Source organism: Cherax quadricarinatus, chromosome 29, assembly GCF_038502225.1.
Source record: "Cherax quadricarinatus isolate ZL_2023a chromosome 29, ASM3850222v1, whole genome shotgun sequence".
Taxonomy (NCBI): Eukaryota; Metazoa; Arthropoda; class Malacostraca; order Decapoda; family Parastacidae; genus Cherax; species Cherax quadricarinatus.
In genome coordinates, this window is record NC_091320.1 from 26,075,459 (window position 1) to 26,100,320 (window position 24,862).

Genomic DNA, 24,862 nt, shown 5'->3' on the forward strand with positions numbered 1-24,862 from the left:
TTATTCACATAATGAATTTTTATTCACACCAAAAAATAGAAGATTTACTGTTATGCAATACTGCAATAATTGTATAAATATCATCACCATATTTGTGAATGTATATTAGACCCACCAGCTGATGTGTATTAGACGTGTGAGGTCGTTTGTTTACTCTTGAACATCGGCAAAAATTTAACATTTCCGCCAATTTGAGCTCAATTTCAAGCCATTTCCAGTGCTAACACCAATCAAAATTATCTCTATTTCTGTAATATGTCTTCCATTCTATCAAATGAGACCAAGAAATCACAAATACAACTATAAAAAACATACGAAAAAACACTGCAAACTCGCTGTTTTAATCGAAAATCATGGTCTCAGTTTTTTTTCTCTCATTATACACAGTGTGCTGCAGGATTTGTTTTATGTGGTGCACACATACCACATAGATGTATTCTCTCATATCTAGGCCCAAATTTACCACTCACAGTTTATCAGAGTGAGCTGAGCTCATGACGTAGATCTACGGTTTGGACCCTGAACGTAAAGCCGTAGATCTACGGGACGGACCCTGAAAGGGTTAATGAAAATGTGTATATTAACGTAATATACAACATTTAAATGAGACTCGGTGATTATTATCATCATTACTACTATGACGTCTGGAGACATAAAACACTCTTACTGATTTTAATGTGTACCTGCACGCCAGCACAGTAAGCAAGTTTATTTAAGTACAGGTATACATAAGTATAATTATCAGAGTATATATAAAATATGAAATAACTTTTAAAAACACTTAAAATTTTGGAGTTTCCAGACATAATGGAGAGATTTAGTGCTTATGGATCTCACAGACAATGTAAATAAACCGGGTGGGGCGCGGTGACCGTATTAGAAAGTCAGGTGGGGGGAGCCGTATAGCAAGTTTTGGTCATAATTTGAAATGACCGTATTAGCGGAACGCCGTAAAGCGGGGCCCTACTGTATATGCTTCTAAACTGTTGTATTCTGAGCACCTCTGCAAAAACAGTGATGTGTGAGTGTGGTGAAGGTGTTGAATGATGATGAAAGCATTTTCTTTTTGGAGATTTTCTTTCTTTTTTGGGTCACTCTGCCTCGGTGGGAGACGGCCGACTTGTTGAAAAAAAAAAAAAACAAACATAAGAAAGGAGGATCACTGCAGCAGGCCTGTTGGCCCATACTAGGCAGGTCCTTTACAATCCCTCCCACTAACAAAACATTTGCCCAACCTAATTTTCAATGCTACCCAAGAAATAAGCTCTGATAACCCTATCCACTCATTTGCAAGTCCAACTCAAATTCAACCCCTCTCACTCATATATTTATCCAACCTAAATTTGAAATTACCCAAAGTCCTAGCCTCAATAACCCAACTAGGTAAACTGTTCCACTCATCAACTACCCTATTTCCAAACCAATACTTTCCTATGTCCTTTCTAAATCTAAACTTGTCTAATTTAAATCCATTACTGCAGGTTCTCTCCTGGAGAGATATTCTCAAGACCTTATTAATATCCCCTTTATTAATACCCATCTTCCACTTATACACTTTGATCATGTCTCCCCTCATTCTTCGTCTAACAAGTGAATGTAATTTAAGAGTCTTCAATCTTTCTTCATAAGGAAGATTTCTAATGCTATGTATTAACTTGGTCATTCTATGCTGAATGTTTTCTAATGAATTTATGTCCATTCTCTAATATGGAGATCAGAACTGAGCTGCATAATCAAGGTGAGGCCTTACTAATGATGTATAAAGCTGCAGTATAACCTCTGGACTTCTGTTGCTTATACTTCTTGATATAAATCCCAATAATCTATTTGCCCTATTATGTACTCTTAGGCACTGCTGTCTTGGTTTAAGGTTGCTGCTCACCATAACCCTCAAGTCCTTTTCGCAATCTGTATAGCTAAGTTCTACATTATTTAACTTATAAGTGCTAGGGTTATGGACACTCCCGAGCTTCAGAACCTTGCATTTATCTACATTGAACTGCATCTGCCACTTTTCTGACCAAGAATAGAGTTTGTCTAAATCCTCCTGAAGTTCCCTAACATCTACGTTTGAATCAATTATCCTACCTATCTTTGTGTCATCGGCGAATTTGCTCATTTTATTATTATTATTTTTTTTTTATTATCACACTGGCCGATTCCCACCAAGGCAGGGTGGCCCGAAAAAGAAAAACTTTCACCATCATTCACTCCATCACTGTCTTGCCAGAAGGGTGCTTTACACTACAGTTTTTAAACTGAAACATTAACACCCCTCTTTCAGAGTGCAGGCATTGTACTTCCCATCTCCAGGACTCAAGTCCGGCATGCCGGTTTCCCTGAACCCCTTCATAAATGTTACTTTGCTCACACTCCAACAGCACGTCAAGTATTAAAAACCATTCGTCTCCATTCACTCCTATCAAACACGCTCACGCATGCCTGCTGGAAGTCCAAGCCCCTCGCACACAAAACCTCCTTTACCCCCTCCCTCCAACCTTTCCTAGGGCGACCCCTACCCTGCCTTCCTTCCACTATCACTAGTAATACCCTCATCAAGGTCACTGATATATATTATAAACAACAACGGGCCCAAGACTGATCCCTGTGGAACCCCACTTGTTACAGATCCCCACTCGGATTTAACCCCATTTATGGACACTCTCTGCTTCCTGTCTGTGAGCCATGACTTGATCCATGAGAGCACTTTTCCCCCAATGCCATGAGCTTCCACTTTCTTTAACAGTCTTTGGTGCGAAACTCTATCAAAAGCCTTACTAAAATCTAAGTAAATAATATCAAATTCTTTATCGTGATCAACAACCTCAAAAGCTTTACTGAAGAAAGTTAATAAATTAGTTAGACAAGAACGGCCTCTCGTGAATCCATGCTGAGTATCATTAATCAAGCTATGCTTATCCAGATGGCTTCTTATAATCTCAGCTATAATTGACTCTAGTAATTTGCCTACAATTGAAGACAGGCTTATTGGGCGGTAATTTGATGGTAACGACTTGTCCCCTGTTTAAAAATAGGAATTACATTAGCCATCTTCCACATATCAGACACTACACCTGTTTGAAGAGATAAATTAAAAATATTAGTTAATGGTTCACAGAGTTCCATTTTGCATTCCTTAAGAACCCTTGAAAAAAGCTCATCAGGACCCGGCGGCTTATTTTGCTTCAGTCTGTCTATCTGTTTCACAACCATTTCACTAGTGACTGTGATGTTACATAATTTATCTTCTTCAGGCCCACTATAAAAATTAATTACTGGAATATTGTTAGTGTCTTCCTGTGTAAAAACCAAGAGAAAATAATTGTTTAATATCGAGCACATTTCATTCTCTTTGTCAGTAAGATGCCCATAGTTATTTTTAAGGGGACCTATTTTATCTCTAACTATTGTTCTATAGACCTGGAAAAAACTTTTTGGGTTAGTTTTCGAATCCCTAGCAACTTTAATTTCATAGTCCCTTTTAGCTTTTCTTATCCCCTTTTTAATATCCCTCTTAATGTCAATATATTGAATCAAAAGATGACCCTCACCTCTTTTGATACGCCTATAAATTCCCTTCTTATGCCCTAGTAGATATTTCAGCCTATTATTCATCCACTTTGGGTCATTTCTATTTGATCTAATTTCTTTATACGGGATAAACGTTCTTTGAGCAACATGTATAGTGTTCAGAAAACTTTCATAGTGATAGCTCTCTTCGTTACCCCAGTCAACAGACGATAAGTGTTCTCTAAGCCCATCGTAATCTGCTAAGCGAAAATCTGGGACTGTTACTGAGTTATCCCTACTATCACACTTCCATTCAATGCTAAATGCAATTGATTTGTGGTCGCTAGCACCCAGTTCCTCTGAAATTTCTAAATTATTAACAAGAGATTCATTGTTTGCCAGAACTAAGTCAAGCAGGTTATTTCCCCTTGTAGGCTCTGTCACAAACTGCTTCAAAAAACAATCCTGAACTATTTCTAAGAAGTCGTATGATTCTAAATTCCCAGTCAAGAAATTCCAATCAATGTGCCTAAAGTTAAAGTCTCCTAGAATTACTACATTATCGTGCCTTGTAGCCTTAACAATTTCCTCCCATAGTAGTCTCCCTTGGTCCCTATCTAAGTTTGGGGGACGGTATATCACACCTAAAATCAATTTTTCATGCCCCTCTGAAAATTCTATCCAAACAGACTCTGTATGTGTTACTTCAGACTTAATACCCGTTTTTATGCAACAGTTCAAGCGATCTCGGACATACAATGCCACCCCATCCCCCTTCCCGATACTTCTATCTACTTGGAACAATTTAAAACCCTGAATGTGACATTCCACAGGCATGTCCCGACTTTTTGAATTAAACCACGTCTCAGTTATGGCAAATACATCAATGTTTCCTAGGAGCACTAGCAACTAATCTCAATTCGTCCATCTTATTCCTAGCACTATGGCTATTAGCATAATATACATTGAAAGACTCTCCTTTCTCTTTACCCTTCCTGCTCATTTCTGTTTTTCTACTAATTACAAGTCATTAGTGCTGATCTTCAACAATTTCTAAAAAAATAAAACTCTTTACACATGCATGAAAAGAAGGTAGTGAGGGAAGCAGTGAATCTGAGAGATGCAGTGAGGTGGTTAACCAGTGAAGAAGGTATTGAACCAGTGAGGGAGACAGGATGATGGTGATGCAGTGAACTGGTGATAGAAACAGATAAAGGCAAGGAAGAATGGGGAGAGAGGCCAGGAGGGATGAAGAGAAGCAGGGAGGGAGGGAGTGAGGTAGTGAGAGGGATGGAGGGAGGTAGGAAGTTGAATCAGTAAAGGGAATAGTGAGAGGCAAAGAGGATGGAGAAAGGCAAGGAAGGATTGAGAGGGGGTAGGGTGGGAGGCAGTGAACCAATGAGGGAGACTGAGAGGTAAGAACCGATGGCAAGAGGCAGGAAAGCTGTGAATCGGTGAGGAAGGCAACAAGAGAGGGATAGCAAGGCCATGAGGCAAAAAGGGATGGCAAGGCCCCCCTCTGTTCCTTGCTCCTAGCCAAATCACTTCCCTTCCTTGCTGGGGCTTGGGCTTCCTTCCATACTGACTCATGGCTATACACCCCCCTCATTTCCTCCCATCTCCCTGCCTGACAACCACTCACAAACTAATGCAATGTAAATAATAAATCTAACTAAATAAATAATACATGCATACAAATTACATACACAGAATATAAATGCAGTTGGTAAAAAATTTACCAAGATAAAAAAAATATATCATAAATAAAAACGTAAGTACTGAATTTATGTTAATTGACAAAACCTAGAATCAATGAATTTATTCCATTTTATTTGTTGGATGTCCAGCCAAATTTTTTGTCTGTTAAATCCAAAACCCATTACATGGGAGTCAGTTAAAACAAACTACCATATGTATTCAAACCAGGCATAGTTCCACACTGCACAAACTTCCTTTTTTTAGTGCCAAGGTAAATTAAAAGAAAAATGAATTGCTTATTATTCAAAATGTCATATTTAGTCCCGTGATGACAAATTTTACCGCATTACACATTTTACTACAGAAGACCACAGATTATCCAGTACCCTGAGTGGAAAAGGGATAATTACCACAAATTTGTATAGTCCTTTGTATGTTCTTTCTCTGCAAAACCATCAAATAATGCTGGCTGCCAAAAAATCAATCCCTAATAATTAATGATCAACTACATAAGTATTTGTCTTTTTTTTTTTCTGTTGGATACAGGAAATATTAGACTTTTCACACATTAGGTTGAGAAACCTGAACAAATCCCTTACCATGATGACATGCTTGTTAGAGAGCTTCTTCATGAGGAGACTAAGCAGTGCGGTTTGAGCGACAACAGACAGGATTCCCACTACTGCTATGAAGGTTGCCACCAATTCTGCTGAGAAGTTCATTACCTGCAAGTATGTAAAACATAACTAAAACACAAGAAAATTACATCATAAATTTACACAAAATATCAATGTATATTTGACTGTCAGCTAACACGGTAGTTACGTTAATGAAAATGGCTTATAACAAAATCATGTAAAATGAAAAGAATATATGGAAAAAACACTTACACCCCCAAAGCAGCCACCCAAATTTTTTAAGTCTTGAAATTGTAAAAACACTGATAATAATGTAATGATGTGTGTCAAAGACCCCACATCCACATCTCCACTAGTACAGGAATTCCTCAACTTACAAACACATTGGGGACCTCCTGAAGTGTGTATAATATTCATAATACAGGAATTCCTCAACTTACAAACACATTGGGGACCTTCTGTATTGTGTATGATATTATACACAATACAGAAGATTCTCAACGTGTTTGTACGTCAAGGACTTACCATACAGGCAGCCCTGCTTTACAGAACTCTGCTTTACAGCATTTCACTGATGCAGCAGTTTTCAATTATACCCATTCTTCATTTATTCAGACTTCCTATAATAAACATATTCACCACTCACTATCTGGAGTTTCTGGAGAGAGTTCCGGGGGTCAACGCCCCCGCGGCCCGGTCTGTGACCAGGCCTCCTTAGGTCAGTGTCCCAGGATGCGACCCACACCAGTCGACTAACACCCAGGTACCCATTTTACTGATGGGGAACATAGACAACAGGTGGAAAGAAACACGTCCAATGCTTCTACTCTGGCTGGGAATCGAACCCAGGCCCTCACCGTGTGAAGCGAGAGCGTTAACCACCAGGCCACCAGATACGAAAAATATTTTAAGGTAAGTAATGTGTGTACTGCATATACATTTTTTAGGCCTAGCTCTATTGCTCACTTAACCCTTTCAGGGTCGACAGGCCCTCTCAGAGACTTGTTCTCAGGGTTCCCCAAATTTCAAAAAAAAAAAAAAAAAAATTATTTTTTCTTATGAAAAGATAGAGAATCTTTTTCCGATCATAATGACATCAAAAGTATGAAATTTGATGGAAAACTTACGGAATTATGCTCTCGCTAAGTTAGTGGTCTCGAATATGTTTACGCATCGGCGATTTTGCCCACTTTGAGCCCTATTTTCGGCCAATTCCACTGTACTAGTCGACAAAAATCATGAATATTTCGCTAGAACTCCATTTTTTCTATCGAATGAGTGCAAGAAACCACCCATTTACCGATTTCAACTATCCAATACAGTGGTCAGAATTTAGCAATTTTGTCAATTTCACACAAATTTCAAAAGATGTCAATTTCCAAATAGGGTCCAGAATAAACAAGAAAGACATTCCTGGCACTAAAATGACATTTCCTCTGTTCATTAGTCACGTCCCAACGCCCCTCTTACATTCTTTTGCTTTCCACTTTGAATTTTTATTCTCACAAAAAATAGAAGATTTACTGTTATGCAGACTACTCCATTAGTGTAAAAAATGGTATAAATAATATCGGCGCACTTGTGAAAGAATATTAGACTCACCAGTTGACGTGTATTGGACACTTAGCATGATTTGTTTACTTTTGAACTTTGGTAAAAATCGAACATTTCTGCTACTCTGAGCTCAATTTCAAGGTACTTTTCATTGTAAAATCAGTCAAAATCATCTCAATTTCTGTAATATGTCTTCCATTCTATAGAATGAGACCAGGAAAACTAGAATACAACAATAAATACCATACGAAAATACAGTGCAAAGTCGCTGTTTTAATCCAAAAACACGGTCAAAGTTTTTTTTTCTCATTACGCACTGTGTGCTGCAGGATTTTTTTATACTGCGCACACTGACCACATAGACCCATTCTTTCATATGTAGGCCTACCAGCTATCTCTCACTAGATTTGAGGGTGCTAGAATTTAGGCGTACTAGTATGTCAAAAACCCTGGTGCGTAAGCCGTACTAGTACGGCTGAAACCCTGAAAGGGTTAATATATGATAGTATAAGCATACCATACCACGGGCGGGGATAGAACCCACGATCAGAGAGTCTCAAAACTCCAGACTGTCGCGGGTTCTATCCCCGCCCGTGGTATGGTTCGTTTGCAATCGTGTCATTATGATTTCGTGAGTCATAGTGTAAGCATGTTATCAGGCTTATATATATATTTGAAAGTGAAAAAAGGCTATGTTTCACTTTACAGCAATTTTTGCCTTACAGCTGTACCCTGGAACCTAACCTATTGTATAAGTGGGGCCCTCCTGTGGATGGAAGTGCCTTATTGTTCAGCTGTCCCACCCATTTTAACTGTATGGGGGTTATAAAGGAGGGATTGCTTTGTACACAGGAGGAGTTAGAGCAGTTGTAGTTATGGGTTATGGTGTGGGATATTGGAGACTGAGGACCAGTGGATTGCTGGTGCTGGAGGTGGAGATCAAGTGGTGGAGGGATGGAGGCAGGAACTGAAGACTGGTGTTGGGAGGTGTAGAGGCAGGGGGTGGAAGATGGAAGCAACAAGACAGTGTGACAGTGTGGGTGGTGGTGGTGCTGGTGTCCTAATGTGGGTGGAAGTGTTGCTGGCCTGGTGTGGGTGGAGGTGTGAGTTGTAGTATGAGTGGTGATGGGCAGCTGAGTGACTAGGTGTGTGGCTGGCATGGTGGGATATGTGGGTCATGAAAGCAATGGTAAGATGTGGGTGTGGGCTTGAATCTTTAGGTGAGTGGTGCGGGTGAAAGGTGTGGTTATGTTGGGGGCCCAGTGTGGATGAGGGGTGACTGGGAGGGTGAGTGTGTGGTTGGTGGTGTGGACAGTAATGAGGGTAGTAGGTGGCTATGTGAGTAGGTGTGGATGGCACATTAGGGTATATAGGCAGTGAGAGCATGGGTAAGGTATGAGTGTGGGGCTGTGTGGGTTTGAAACTGGGAAAGTGGTGTGGGTGAAGGGTGTGGTTGTGCCAGTGGCCTGGTGTGGGTCATGGTGTGGATAATGGGTGAGTGTGTAGTAGTTGGTGTGTGTGGTAATAAGGGTGGTGGGAGACTAGGTGTGTGGATGATGTGTTAGAGTGAAAGGTTTTGTAAGGTGTGGGTGTGAGTTTTTTTAGGAAATGGCATGGGTGAAGGCATAGGGTTGGGCAAGGTGTGGTCTTGAGATAATGGTGGGGTGTGGCTGTGGGGATATGGTGTAGGTATAGACATGTGGCTATGGGGGGAATTCTATAGGTAGGTTGTGTAGGCAAAGGCTGCTGGTTAGGATGAAGGTGAAAGCATGTGGCCATGGGGGATTGTGTGAGTGGAGGCAAACAGTACGGCAGGAAGACACATGAATGGAGCACTGAGGCAAGGGAGGTTGTGTACATTAAGACAACTTGCCCTGTAAGACAATGGACCTGCCCTTACACTCGCTGTCAGACAGAGAGAAAAAAAAAAAGGCACACGCCACATTTTTCCCTACATATACTCCACCCAGTGTGTTCACTGAAATTTGTCATAATTTTGCAATTATGTCAATATGAAAAAGTGTTAACTGATCACATTTGGCCTACTGTATACGTATGGTGAAAAAAATAAGAGGAAGAAAAAATAATATTCCTTATCCATTATTAACAAAAATCATAATTAGTATATTAAGAACTCTTTAACAATCTCTACCAAACAACTGTGAACTCTCCACACATGCATAAAAAATGAGCATAAGGTTAGTGGACAAATTTGGGAGGGTGTGTAAAGAAAGTTGAAAGTGAACATAGATAAGAGTAAGGTGATGAGGGTATCAAACGAGTTAGGTAAAGAAAAAAAAGGGATATCACATTGGAGGAAGGGAGTATAGAAGTGAATGTGTTCAAATATTTGGGAGTAGATGGTTCATGATGGAGGTAAACCATAGAACCAATAAAGAAAAAAAGGCAATTGGTGCATTGAGGTATCTGTGGAGACAAAAAATATTACCCATGGAGTTACGTAAAGAAGGGAATATACGAGAGTATAGCGGTACCAACACTCTTATATGGGTGTGAAACATGGGTTGTGAATGCTGCAGCGAGGAGGAGGTTGGAGGCAGTGGAGATGTTGTGTCTAAGGGCAATGTGTGGTGTAAATATTATGCAGAGAATTCGTAGTGTGGAAATTAGGAGGAGGTGGGGGTTACAAAAAGTATTATTCAGAGGGCTGAAGAGCAGTTATTGAGGCAGTTTGGTCATTTAGAGAGGGTGGAGCAAAACAGAATGACTTGGAGGGTGTATAAATTTGTAGTGAAGGAGAGAAGGGGTAGCAGTCATTCTAGGAAAGGATGGAGGGAGTGAGTTAAAGAGGTTTTGTGTGCAAGCCTGGACATGCAGCAGGCATTTGTGAGTGTGTTAGACAGGAGTGAATGGAGATGAATGGTTTTTGGGACCTGATGTGCTGTTGGAGTATGAGTAGGGTAATATTTTGTTAAGGGATTCAAGGACTTCCAGGACTCGAGTCCTGGATGTGGGAAGAACAATGCCTGCAAAGACAGTGATTATGTGTGAATGATGGTGGAAGCGTTTCTTTCTCTTTTGGGTCACCCTGCCTCAGCAGATGAGTGACGTGTTAAAAAAATATACAGCTTCTCCTCACTTAGAAACGTACTCATTTACCAACGCCTCGGACTAACGCTCTCTGACCAGTATTTATACCTAAATAATGTATATTAGAGCTGATTTCCTCTATTCTGTTTATTTCATTATACAGTACACTACTGTATAAACATTTAAAAATCCACCAGAAATATTATAAATGGTGCAAAGGTGACATTAAAACAATATCAAAGATGGTTGACACAAACCCACTACCATTATGAGGGTATTGAGAACTTTCAAAACAAGGAAAACAATGCTGATGGTGATACTCTTCAAATCGCTAGTGCTCCCTCACTTAGAATATTGCTCAGTGCTGACGGCCCCGTTCAGGGCAGGAGAAATATCGGAGCTGGAACAAATACAGAGATCGTTTACAGCTCACATTGAGCCAGTAAAGCACCTAAACTACTGGGAACGCCTGCAAGTCTTGAACATGTACTCATTGGAGCGGAGGAGAGGTACATGATAATATATACCTGGAAGGTACTCGAGGGTCTGGTCCCAAATCTGCACACTGCCATAACAACATACTGGAGTGAGAGATATGGGAGCAAGTGTAAAATAAACCCAGTGAGGAGCAGGGGTGCAGTGAGGACAATAAGGGAACACTGTATCAACATTCGGAGTCCAAGACTTTTCAACATCTTACCAGAAGATATCAGAAACACTGCTGGAACAAGTGTTGAAACCTTCAAGAGGAAACTAGACTAGTATCTTCACCAGGTGCCAGATCAACCAGGCTGTGATGGATATGTGGGGCAGCGGGCCTCCAGCAGCAACAGCCTGGTTGACCAGGCAAGCACCAGACAAGCCTGGCCCATGACCAGGCTCAGAGAGTAGATATACTCTCGAAATTCTTTAAAGGTATATCAAAGGTAAAGGTAACGATGTGCTCTTAGGAATGGAACTGTCGTTAAGTGAGGAAAGGCTGTATATAAAATATCAATACATTTGATAAAACTGGAATTTTTTATAATTTATCATTAACAAATCATAATTTTTTTTTTCAACAACTCAGCCGTCTCCCACTGAGGCAGGGTGACCCAAAAAGAAAGAAAATCCCCAAAAAGAAAATACTTTCATCATCATTCAACACTTTCACCTCACTCATACATCATCGTCTTTGCAGAGGCGCTCAGATACAACAGTTTAGAAGTCCCTCCAAACTGTCAATATCCCAAACCCCTCCTTTAAAGTGCAGGCATTGTAGTTCCCATTTCCAGGACTCAAGTCCGGCTAACCAGTTTCCCTAAATCCCTTCACTAAATACTACCCTGCTCACACTCCAACAGCTCATCAGGTCCCAAAAACCATTCACTCCTATCTAACACACTCACATGCACTTGCTGGAAGTCAAAGCCCCTCGCCCACAAAACCTCTTTAACCCCTCCCTCCAACCTTTCCGAGGATGACCCCTAACCCTGATTCCTTCCCCTACAGATTTATATGCTCTCCAAGTCATTCAACTTCGATCCATTCTCTCTAAATGACCAAACCACCTCAACAACCCCTCTTCAGCTTTCTGACTAATACTTTTAGTAACTCCACACCTCCTCCTAATTTCCACACTCCAAATTCTCTCCATAATATTTACACCACACATTGCCCTTAGACAGGACATCTCCACTGTCTCCAGCCACCTCCTCGCTGCAGCATTTACAACCCAAGCTTCACAACCATGTAAGAGTGTTGGTATCACTATACATGTACTTTTATACATTTCCTTCTTTGCCTCCATAGATAACGTTTGTCTCCATGGATACCTCAACGCACCACTAACCTTTTTTCCTTCATCAATTCTATGGTTAACCTTTTTTTTTTTTTTCGACAAGTCGGCCGTCTCCCACCAAGGCAGAGTGACCCAAAAAGAAAGAAAATCCCCAAAAAGAAAATACTTTCATCATCATTCAACACTTTCACCTCACTCACACAATCACTGTTTTTGCAGAGATGCCCAGAATACAACAGTTTAGAAGTATATGCGTATAAAAATACACAATATATCTCTCCAAACTGCCAATATCCCAAACGCCTCCTTTAGAGTGCAGGCATTGTACTTCCCATTTCCAGGACTCAAGTCCGGTTATATAAAATAACCGGTGTCCCTGAATCCCTTCACTAAATATTACCCTGCTCACACTCCAACAGCTCATCAGGTCCCAAATACCATTCGTCTCTATTCACTCCTATCTAACGCGCTCACGCATGCTTGCTGGAAGTCCAAATCACTCACCCACAACACCTCCTTTACCCCCTCCCTCCAACCTTTTCGAGGACGACCCCTACCCCGCCTTCCTTCCCCTACAAATTTATACACTCTCCATGTCATTCTACTTTGATCCATTCTCTCTAAATGACCAAACCACCTCAACAAACTCTCTTCAGCCCTCTGACTAATACTTTTATTAACTCCACACCTTCTCCTAATTTCCACACTCCGAATTTTCTGCACAATATTTACACCACAAATTGCCCTTAGATAGGACATCTCCACTGCCTCCAAGCGCCTCCTCGCTGCAGCATTTACAACCCAAGCTTCACACCCATGTAAGAGTGTTGGTACTACTATACTTTCATACATTCCCTTCTTTGCCTCCATAGATAACATTTTTTGCCTTCAAATATACCTCAATGCACCACTCACCTTTTTCCCATCATCAATTCTATGATTAACCTCATCCTTCATAAATCCATCCGCTGACACGTCAACTCCCAAATATCTGAAAACATTCACTTCTTCCATACCCCTCCTCCCCAATTTGATATCCAATTTTTCTTTATCTAAATCATTTGATACCCTCATCACCTTACTCTTTTCTATGTTCACTTCCAACTTTCTACCTTTACACACACTCCCAAATTTGTCCACTAACCTTGGCAATTTTTCTTTAGAATCTCCCATAAGCACAGTATCATCAGCAAAAAGTAACTGCATCACTTCCCATTTTGTATTTAATTCCCCATAATTTAATCCAACCCCTCTCCCGAACACCCTAGCATTTACTTCTTTTACAACCCCATCTATAAATATATTAAACAATCAAGGTGACATTACACATCCCTATCTAAGACCTACTTTTACCAGGAAGTAGTCTTCCTCTCTTCTACACACCCTAACCTGAGCCTCACTATCCTCATAAAAACTCTTTACAGCATTAAGTAACTTACCACCTATTCCATATACATACTTGCAACATCTGCCACATTGCTCTCCTATCCACTCTATCATATGCCTTTTCTAAATCCATAAATGCAATAAAAACTTCCCTACCTTTATCTAAATACTGTTCACATATATGCTTCAATGTAAACACTTGATCTACACATCCCCTACCCACTCTAAAACCTCCTTGCTCATCCGCAATTCTACATTCTGTCTCACCTCTAATTCTTTCAATAATAACCCTACTGTACACTTTTCCTGGTATACTCAGTAAACATATTCCTCTATAATTTTTACAATCTCTTTTGTCCCCCTTCCTTTTATATAAAGGGACTGTACACACTCTCCGCCAATCCGTAGGTACCTTCCCCTCTTTCATACATTTATTAAACAAAAATACCAACCACTCCAACACTATGTACCCCCTTGCTTTCAACATTTCTGTCATGATTCCGTCAATTCCAGCTGCTTTACCCCTTTTCATTCTACGTAACGCCTCACGCACCTCCCCCACACTTACATCCTGCTCTTCTTCTTCACTCCTAAAAGATGGTATACCTCCCTGGTCAGTGCATGAAATTACCGCCTCCCTTTCTTCATCGACATTTAAAAGTTTCTCAAAATATTCTCGCCATCTACCCAATACCTCCATCTCCCCGTCTACTAACTCCCCTACTCTGTTTTTATATGACAAATCCATTCGTCCCCTAGGCTTTCTTAACTTGTTTAACTCACTGAAATTTTTTTTTCTTATTTTCATTAAAATTTCTTGACAGTGCCTCTCCCACTCTATCATCCGCTCTCCTTTTGCACTCTCTCAGCACTCTCTTCACCTTTCTTTTACTCTCCATATACTCTACTCTTCTTATAACACTTCTGCTTTGTAAATACCTCTCATAAGCTACCTTTTTCTCTTTTATCACACCCTTTACTTCATCATTCCACCAATCACTCCTCTTTCCTCCTGCACCCACCCTCCTATAGCCACAAACTTCTGCCCCACATTCTAATACTGCATTTTTAAAACTATTCCAACCCTCTTCAAATCCCCCACTACTCATACTTGCACCAGCCCACCTTTCTGTCAATAGTTGCTTATATTTCACCCTAACTTCCTCCTCCCTTAGTTTATACACTTTCACCTCCCTCTTACTTCTTGTTGCCATTTTCCTCTTATCCCATCTACCTCTTACTCTAGCTGTAGCTACAACTAGATAATGATCCGATATATCAGTTGCCCCTCTATAAATGTGCACATCCTGGAGCCTACCCATCAACCATTTATCCACCAATACATAATCTAACAAACTACTTTCATTATGTGCTACATCATACCTTGTATATTTATTTATCCTCTTTTTCATAAAATATGTATTACTTATTACCAAACCTTTCTACACACAGCTCAATTAAAGGTTCCCCATTTTCATTTACCCCTGGCACCCCAAATTTACCTACTACTCCCTCCACTTTAGTATTAAAATCCCCAACCACAAGTACTCTCATACTTGGTTCAAAACTCCCCATGCATTCACTCAACATTTCCCAAAATCTCTCTCTCTCCTCTATTCTTCTCTCTTCCCCAGGTGCATATACGCTTTATATAACCCACTTCTCACATCCAACCTTTATTTTACTCTACATAATCCTTGAATTAATACATTTATAACCCCTCTTTTCCTGCCATAGCTTATCCTTCAACATTATTGCTACTCCTTTAGCTCTAGCTCTATTTGAAACCCCTGACCTAATCCCATTTATTCCTCTCTAATGAAACTCACCCACCCCCTTCAGCTTTGTTTCACTTAAAGCCAGAACATCCAGCTTCTTCTCATTCATAATATCCACAATCATCTCTTTCTTATCATTCGCACAACATCCACGCACATTCAGACTTATCCTTCTTAAAACCATCCACTGACAAGTCAACTCCCAAATATCTGAAAACATTCATTTCTTCCATACTCCCTCTCTCCAAATGTGATATCTATAGTTCTTGACTAATCCCTATCCTGCAAATATGAGCTCTCCACACATGCATAAAAAATATACATTAATATATGAATGCATTCAGTGAAATAACCGATAGAAATAATTTTCTAAAAATATTTTCTGTTTGGAGATTTCAGGTATGTCTTGCTACTTCTACTTACACTTGGGTTACACTACACATACATGTACAAGCATATATATACAAACATACCCCTCTGGGTTTTCTTCTATTTTTTTTCTAGTTCTTGTTCATTTCCTCTTATCTCCTTGGGGAACTGGAACAGAATTCTTCCTCCGTAAGCCACGCGTGTCGTAATAGGCGACTAAAATGCTGGAAGCAAGGGGCTAGTAACCTCTTCTCCTATATATATTACTAAATGTAAAAGGAGAAACTTTCGTTTTTCCTTTTGGGCCACCCCACCTCTGTGGGATACGGCCAGTGTGTTGAAAGTAAAGGAAAGGATTTTCTGTTAGGATGCATCTGCAATGTTTGTATCTGCAGATTGACATTAATAAGAAACTAGTTATTTGTAGTTCTAAAGTGCCCCAACTGTAACTGCACATGTTCGAAATGCAAGGACCTATTCAAAATAACTTCAACGGAGTGAATTAAGGGTGGGGATATTGCAGTTCAGAGAGTCATTTGAATAGTGATGTTTGTGCGCTTCTGGCAAGACAGCTATTGAACAAATGAGGTGAATGTATTTTTTTTTTTTTAGCAATCTTCTGATAGGAGATAGCATGTTAAAAATAGAAAAAATATAGCATAAACTATAAAATACAACATAAGTCATGAATAACAATGATACTTAGATACAGCTGCTTGTATATGGTTAAGGTTCTAAATTATCCTACTCCAATACAAGTAGAGGTATGATATAATAGTAATAACAATAATAATAATAATAATACTCAATTTCACCACCTTGATACCTGTCACAACGTATTTACCAGAAAATGACTGTCAAGACTTACCAGCCTGAGGTAGACGAAGAAACAGGAATACTGGCCAGCCTCTGGTAAGTAGGACAGAAAGACCGATACACTGATTAACAGCACATTGCGGTCCTTGCCCACTTTCCACAAAGCCTGCGATAAATAATAATATATAAACTGGGTTTGCTGGTTTTACTTCATTTACAAAGCATTAGAACCATTAAGTTATTCAGCATTAAATATATTCTAACATTATCAAATTCACACTATCATTATCAATATGCTGCTGCCATGACCAATTCGCTGTATTACACAAATCATAATCACAAAGAAAGGAAACTATTTTAAGCATTTTGCACATTTTTACAATCCATATTCAAAATTTAATTAATCAATTAGCAGTGAGGATTGAGCTTCCACCACTTCTTTTGGTGAATGGCCAACACAGGTTTAGTGTTTAACAATTTGCTATCAGTATCAATTTGCAGGTACTGTGACTAATTTACTGTTATACTACATGTAGTAGGTTGGTAGACAGCAACCACTCAGTACATACTAGAGATCGAGTTCATACTACACATGTAGCTGTGCATGTATATGTGTATACACACTCATCTGAATTTTTCTAGATTCTTAATAGTCTTGTTCTTTTAGTGTCTCCTTTCATCTCTGTGAGGAAGTGGATGAGAATTCATTCTCCATAAGCCATTCATGTTGTAAAAGGTTACTAACAAGCCACAATCAAGGGGTTAGTAACCCCTTCTCCTGTATAAATTACTATTAGGACAGAGGAAAAAAATAAAGGGTACATTGTTTGAATGTGCATTGGTGCAATACAGATGTGTAGAAAGAATTAATTGTGAATGTTATGAATGATAAGCTGGATGTCTTAGCTTTAAGCAAAATGAAACTAGAGGAGACAGGAGAATTTCAGTGGGGAAGTGTAAATGGGAGAACAGGTGTATCTGAAACTAAGGAGTAGTTGTAATATTTAATGGTCAATTATTGAAAGAAAAGGGGGAATATAAGTGCATGAATTCAAGACTTATGCAGGTGGGATATGAAAAGTGCACCTGGGAAGGAGGAGAGGGGAGGGAGGAGAGAGAAAGAGAGGAGTGGGGGAGGATGTACCACTTATAAAACTGACTGGGGACCCACAATCTCAGAGAAGAGAATAAACATACTTCATAGAAAATTCAGGTGGTTTCTACCTATTGCTGTTTCAATATTTTCTTTACTACCCCTATATACTGGGTTTGTGAATTTAATTTGAAAAAAAAAAAAATAGAATAAAAAAGTTACATTACGAAGAACAACATACATAACTGCTAAAGTACTGTGTGCTCTGATGTAGAATGCACAAATTCAAATCCTGTTTTATATTGAGATACAATGTTCGTAAATAATTTTGCTTGTTTGTGAATTAAGTATAAACATACATCTTTCTTTCTTTCAACAAACTGGCCATATCCCACTGAAGCAGGGTGGCCCAAAAAGAAAAACGGAAGTTTCTTTTTTTTTAACTTTAGTAATATATACAGGAGAAGGGGTTACTAGCCTCTTGCTCCTGGCATTTTAGTTGCCTCTTGCGACACACATGGCTTACGGAGGAAGAATTCTGTTCCACTTCCCCATGGAGATAAGAGGAAATAAACAAGGACAAGAACTATTAAGAAAAATAGAAGAAAACCCAGAGGGGTGTTATATACGATTGTTCATGCATGTGCAGTGTGACCTAAGCATAAGTAGAAGAAGCATGACATACCTGAAAACTTGCATGTTTATGAGACAGAAAAAAGACACAAGTAATCCTTCCATCATGTAAAACAATTACAGGCTTCTGTTTCACACTCACTTGGCAGGATGGTGGTACCTCCCTGGGCATTTGCTGTCTACCAACCTACTACCTAGGGTAAACGTATATACAGTCCTCGTCACGGCATTATGCTGCCCCTCCCCCACACACGTACCAAACATTATAATATATATATATTATAATATATATATATTTGCACATTTACTGAGGTTTTAATACTTGGTGCTGCATCCTTTACGCTTAATCACATCCCTCAGCCATGTAGGAAGACTTTCACACAAATTCTTGAGGGTTTGGGGAGGTATATTATTCAATGCCTCATGTAGAGAAGCCTCCAGCAGCAGGATGGAACTGATATCCTTGCCCAGTAAACTTTGTTTTGCTACTAACCAGAGGTTCTCAATAGGGTTTAGGTCTGGGGAATTGCCTGGCCAGTCATTAAAGAACCTCACTTTGCAGTCCTTAAGCCACTGAACTAAGATTTGGCAGTATGACACGGTGCATAAAAACTGTAGCCCCACACTTGCCAAATGCCTCAGGTAAACTGTCATACAATAACTCCAGGTAATTATACTGGTTCATATACTGGTTTTTGGGAAGCACAATTAGTTCATCAACACTCTGAGCACCGAAACACCCCCAAACCATGAGCGAGTCTGGGTGTTTGGTGGTTCCACAGGTGTAGCGTGGGTCTAGCGGGTCACTTCCTCTGGGATGGTACATGTCCCCCACAGTTACAGGTGACAGTGAAGGTTCTTCATCACTCTGAAGTACTTCAGACCACTGTTGAGGATTCCAGTGAAGATATTTGCATAATCCAGCCTACATTTCTTCTGTTGCTTGGAGAGGATCTGTCTCTTAACCTGGCAGTGACTACTGTAGCCCACTTCTGACACACATCTGCTAACAGTTCTTACAGACACCTCTGAGAGAAGATGTGGGTTATTTTCTTTCAGTTCTCTAGCAGTTATCTTAGGTGTACTTTCTAACTGCTTCTTTAACACAGTTAAGGTACGAACAGAAGTCTTCTTTGAGGGGCTAGGCGGAGGTTTGGCAGACAGTTTCTCGACACCACCACCAGCCTTGAAACACTGTACCCAGTTCCTCCCTGAATGCTCACACACACCAACATTGTCCACTATTTCTTTCGTCTGTTGCCCAGCTTTGTGAAACCCTATGATTTGAGCTATAGTTTCAGGTGTTAAAGACTTCCTTTTACCCATAATCAAACATGCAAGTCCCCAAAATGAAAGGGAACACTGGACAAAAGATGGGGTGGGTGAGAGACAAAAATACAACACTTTCACCACGGCAGCCACATGAGTACTGAGGAGCCACTGTGGAGTGTGGCGGCAGGCTGTGATGTCATGCTAATGGCTGTTACCCAGCATAATACACTGACGAAAAAAGACCCCCCTGTATGGTAGGCCTTTGATTTTTGTCACGGCATTATGCAGGGGTGCTCACCTGGCATAATGCCGTGACGAGCACTGTACATACATATAATAATTGAGAAAGAAAAAAAATAATATTAGAAAAAGTCAGATGGCCTTATTTACCGAGAAAGGGTCAGCTTGTTCCCAGGAGATGTGGGCACTCCACGAAGATGATAATCTAAGCTTTTCTGGTAAAGACTCAGGTACTGCCACAAGAATGAAGAAAACATCCAATATTGCTATCGCTGTTGCTAAACCAACCACAAGGTCATCGCTGTGCACCTGTGGACAAATGTGAAGTGATTACGGTTGCAAAGCTATTTTACTTTTCATCACAGTAGTGACCATGCATTAAAATGTTAATCTATGAAAATGATGTTCAGTGTTTTTACATATATCAGTATTACAGGATTACTCTTTTCTTCATTAATTATTCATGCTATCACTAGTACAGCACAACCTCAATATCTTATAAACCATATGCTTCCCATGTGTTTGTACTGTACCTTGGCAGTTATAAAACATTTTCTTGTTTCTAAGTGCCTCATTTGTATGTGTGGACGTGTAACTTGAGGTATTTCAGTTGAGGACCTCCTGTATATATATTAATTTACCATACAGAGCTAATATTTCCACACTTTCAATACTATGTATTTAATTTCTAAACTGGTATCACAATGTGCATTAACCAAATTCAAGATTATTATACCATCTCATTTTCATTATTTCCTAGAGCTAATTTTTCTCTAATACATTTTAGAAGGTTGCATTTACATAATGTATATAACATAAAAAAAAAAAACAAGTTCGTGAGTCAGTCTGGCTATGTCTCTGGGTGAGTGAGCAAGGCTTCATGCATTCATCCAAACATTTCGTTATAATCCATTGTTTTGTGGTTGCTTATTGAGTGCAACTGCAAAATAAGCCACCATGAGTCCAAAGAAAGTTCCTAGTACCAGCCCTTTGGTAAAGAAAGTGAGAAACATGATAGAATTCAAGAAAAAAATTGTAGCAAAGTATAAGAGTGGTGTACGTGTCCTGGAGCTTGCCAGGATGTATGGGAAATCCAAATCAACAATCACTTCTATCCTGGCAAAAAAAAAGTAGAAATCAAGGAAGCTTATGTTGCAAAAGGGGTAAATACACTAATGAAACAAAGATCACCAATAATCGAAGATGTGGGGAAGCTATTGTTGGTGTGGATCAACGATAAACAATTAGCGAGAGATGGTGGTGTGGAGTCGATCATTTGTGAAAAGGCAAGGCAGCTGCATGAAGATCTCGTAAAGAAAATGCCTGGAACATGTGCTGCTGTTAGTGAATTTAAGGCCAGCAAAGGCTGGTTTGAGAAATTTAAGAAGTGCAGTGGCATACACAGTGTTGTAAGGCATGGCAAGGCTGCAAGTTCAGACAAACATGCAGCTGAAGAATTCGTGCATGAATTCAAGGAGCATGTAGAAGCTGAAGAATTCCTCCTCTAACAAGTTTCACTTGTGACAAAGAACAACAGGCCTTTTTTAGAAGAAAATGCCAAAGAGGACCTACATCATGCAGGAGAAAAAGGCACTGCCAGGGCCCAAGCCTATGAAGGATAGGCTTACTCTTTTGTTCTGTGGTAATGCTAGTGGGGATTTCAAAGCGAAGCCTTTACTGGTGTATCACTGAAAATCCCAGAGTGTTCAAGAAAAACAATGTTGTCAAGAGTATATTGTGTGTGATATGGAAAGCTAATAATAAGGCATGGGTCACAAGGCAAATTTTCATTGACTTGGTCCATGAAGTGTTTGAGCCAAGTGTGAAAAAATACCTCCAGGAAAATAAATTGCTACTCAAGTGCCTCCTGGTAATGGACAGTGCTCCTGCTCATCCTTGAAACTTGGTAGACCAATTGTCTGTGGAGTTAAGTTTTATAACAGTGAAGTTCTTGCCTTCTAACACCACTCCTCTCATCCAGCCCATGGACCAGCAGGTCATTTCTAACTTCAAAAAACTCTACATGAAAGCAATGTTTCAAAGGTGCTTTGAAGTGACCTCGGACACTGACTTGACCCTAAGAGAGTTCTGGATGAATCACTTCAGTATCCTCCATTGCATAAGCCTTATAGGTAAGGCTTGGGAGGAAGTGACTTCCAGGATTTTGAACTCTTGCTTGGAGAAAATTGTGGCCAGAATGTGTACAAGAGAAGGATTTTGAAGGGTTTGAGGCTGACCCTGATCTTGACCCTGTTGACCCTCTGCCTGTTGTGGAATGTATTGTGGCTTTGGAGAAGTCCATGGGTTTGGATGTGAGTGGCCAGGATGTGGAAGAGTTGGTGGACAACCACAGAGAAGAGGTAACCACTGAAGAGCTTCAAGTCCTTCATCTGCAACAGCAACAGACCACAGATGAGGAAATTGCTTTAGAAGAGGAGGAAGAGAGAGGGGAGAATGTGCCTTCTTCAGTGATTAAGGACGTGTGCAAAGTGGAGCGAGTTGCGAAGTTTTGTGAAAAAATATCACCCTGACCAAGCTCAAACAAGCCATACCTGCAACATGTTCAGTGACAAAACCTTGTCCCACTTCAGGCAAATCATAGAGATGCCAGAAAAGGAGCTGTCTGGACAGTTTTTTTTGTGCAACAGGGGTACAGTGACTCTCAAGCTGGTCCTAGTGGCAGTAAAAGACAAAGAAGGGAAGTAACCCCAGAGAGGGCTTTGATACATGAAGTCCTTATGGAGGGGGATTCCCGTTCCTAACAATAACCTTAACTCCCTCTCTCCTCCTTGCCTTCTTCCATATGCAAACAAGAGTCTTCAATAAAGGTATGTAATGTTCATTTATTATTAAAATTAGTGGTTTATATTTCTTTCTCATTGTTTTGTGTATGTAAAACTATAGTTAACATTTAAAAAATGTATATTTTGTTAATATTTTTGGGTGTCTGGAATGGATTAATTGTATTTACATTAATTCTTATGGGAAATATTATTAGGTACTGAAATTGTACCCAAATTGTCACAAACACATTGACAGGTGGACATTTACACCTGCCTTGGTCATTCACTATTGTCTAGGAATATATACAAAGTATTTATAGGTCCCAGCAATGTTTTGGATACACAGGAGTATAGAAGAAGAAAAGAAGAAGCAGGAAGAAGAAAGAAGAAAGAAGAAGAAGTTCCCTTGAAGCAATGTGTAAAACAAGTGTCAATGACAAGCATCTGGGAGGGCAGTGATAAGATGAGATAACGGATGACATTTGATGGGCGCCAGCGAGGGTGCAGAGATAAAATAAGGTAAGGGATGACATTTGATGGGCGCCAGTGAGGGTGCAGAGATAAGATAAGGGGTGACATTTGATGAGCTCCTATCTCCGTCTCTGATTATCTGTCTCTCTGTCTGCTTGTCTCTTTCTGTCTCTCTGCTTGTCTCTCTCTCTCTGTCTCTGAGAAAGCCACTGTGAACCAACAGGTATTCTTATGCATTATATCTACAAGCACAGTATAGCACTTCGAATTTTTAGGTTATCCTAGGTAATTTACACTATGTATAATTGTATTTGTGTGTACCTTTGAGACAGATAAAAAGAGATAGAGACAGATAAACAGACCCTAAACTATGGGTTAACATCACTTTCCTCTTAAAAGGGGAGAGTTAATATGACATTACATCAGTGAATCCTTGGTGTTTGCTGCACTGTTTGCTCTAGCCGGCGCTCAATTTAACCCTTAAACTGTCCATATGTAGATCTATGTTTTTTCAACATTTGAATGTAAAAAAACGTAGAGCTTTTTTTTTTTTACATTTGAAAACATGTAAAAAAAACTTTGATCTAATTTTTTTTTTTGCTATATTTGAAAATATGTAAAAAAACATAGATCTACTTTTGGAGCACTACACATGTGAATGTAGATCTGTTTGGACAGTTTAACCCTTTCAGGATCCAGAGGCCAAATTTCAAAGGGTGCACCAGTGTCCAAGAATTTTCAAAAAAAAATTTTTTTATTTTTTTTCTTATAAAATGGTAGAGAATCTTTTTCTGAAGGTAATAAAACAAAAAGTACCAAATTTGATGGAAATTTGACGAAATTATGCTCTCGCGAATTTTGATGTGTCGGATATTTACGAATCGGCTATTTTGCCAACTTTGACTCCCATTTTAAGCCAATTACATTATTCCAGCCGACCAAATTCTTAGCTATTTCACTAGTATTACTTCTATTCTATCGATTGAGCACAAGAAATCGCCCAGTCAACTGTTTCAACTACAAAATAAAGTGATCGGAAATTGGTAATTTGGCCAATTTAACACAAAGTTCAAAATATTCCAATTTCAAAATAGGGTCCAGAATAAACAATGCAGACATTCCTGGCACTAAACTAACATTTCCTCTGCTCATTAGCTATGCTTTCAAGCTTTACAAATGAATTCCATTTTTATTTTTTATTCACATAATGAATTTTTATTCAAACCAAAAAATAGAAGATTTACTGTTATGCAATATTGTATAAATATCATCATCACATTTGTGAATGTATATTAGACCCACCAGCTGGCGTGTATTAGACGTGTGATGTCGTTTGTTTACTCTTGAACATCGACAAAAATTTAACATTTCCGCTACTTTTAGCTCAGTTTCAAGCTATTTCTAGAACTAAAACCAATCAAAATCATCTCTACTTCTGTAATATATCTTCCATTCTATTAAATGAGACCAAGAAATCGCAAATACAACTATAAAAAACATACGAAAAAACACTGCAAAGCCGCTGTTTTAATCGAAAATCACGGTCTCAGTTTTTTTTTCTCATTATACACTGTGCCGCAGGATTTGTTTTATGTGGTGCACACATACCACATAGATGTATTCTCTCATATCTAGGCCCAAATTTACCACTCACAGCTTATCACAGTGAGCTGAGCTCATGGCATAGATCTACGGTTTGGACCCTGAACGTAAAGCCGTAGATGGCATGGACCCTGAAAGGGTTAAGGGTTAACTGGCACTCTAACAAGGTACTAAGTGGTCCCAGATTT

At 39.5% G+C, this 24,862-nt stretch overlaps 1 protein-coding gene across 2 annotated transcripts in view; it reads right to left on the reverse strand.

Moving 5' to 3' along the window:
• LOC128690544 (hippocampus abundant transcript 1 protein) overlaps positions 1-24,862 on the reverse strand; it is a 593,459-nt gene that overhangs the window by 25,666 nt on the left and 542,931 nt on the right. For both annotated transcript variants that reach the window (XM_070089664.1, XM_070089663.1), the window contains 3 exons: positions 19,969-20,127; positions 16,633-16,746; positions 5,808-5,933 (listed from right to left, as the gene is read on the reverse strand). In XM_070089664.1, coding sequence (XP_069945765.1) covers positions 5,808-5,933; positions 16,633-16,746; positions 19,969-20,127 — 399 coding nt within the window. The remainder of the gene's footprint in view (positions 1-5,807; positions 5,934-16,632; positions 16,747-19,968; positions 20,128-24,862) is intronic.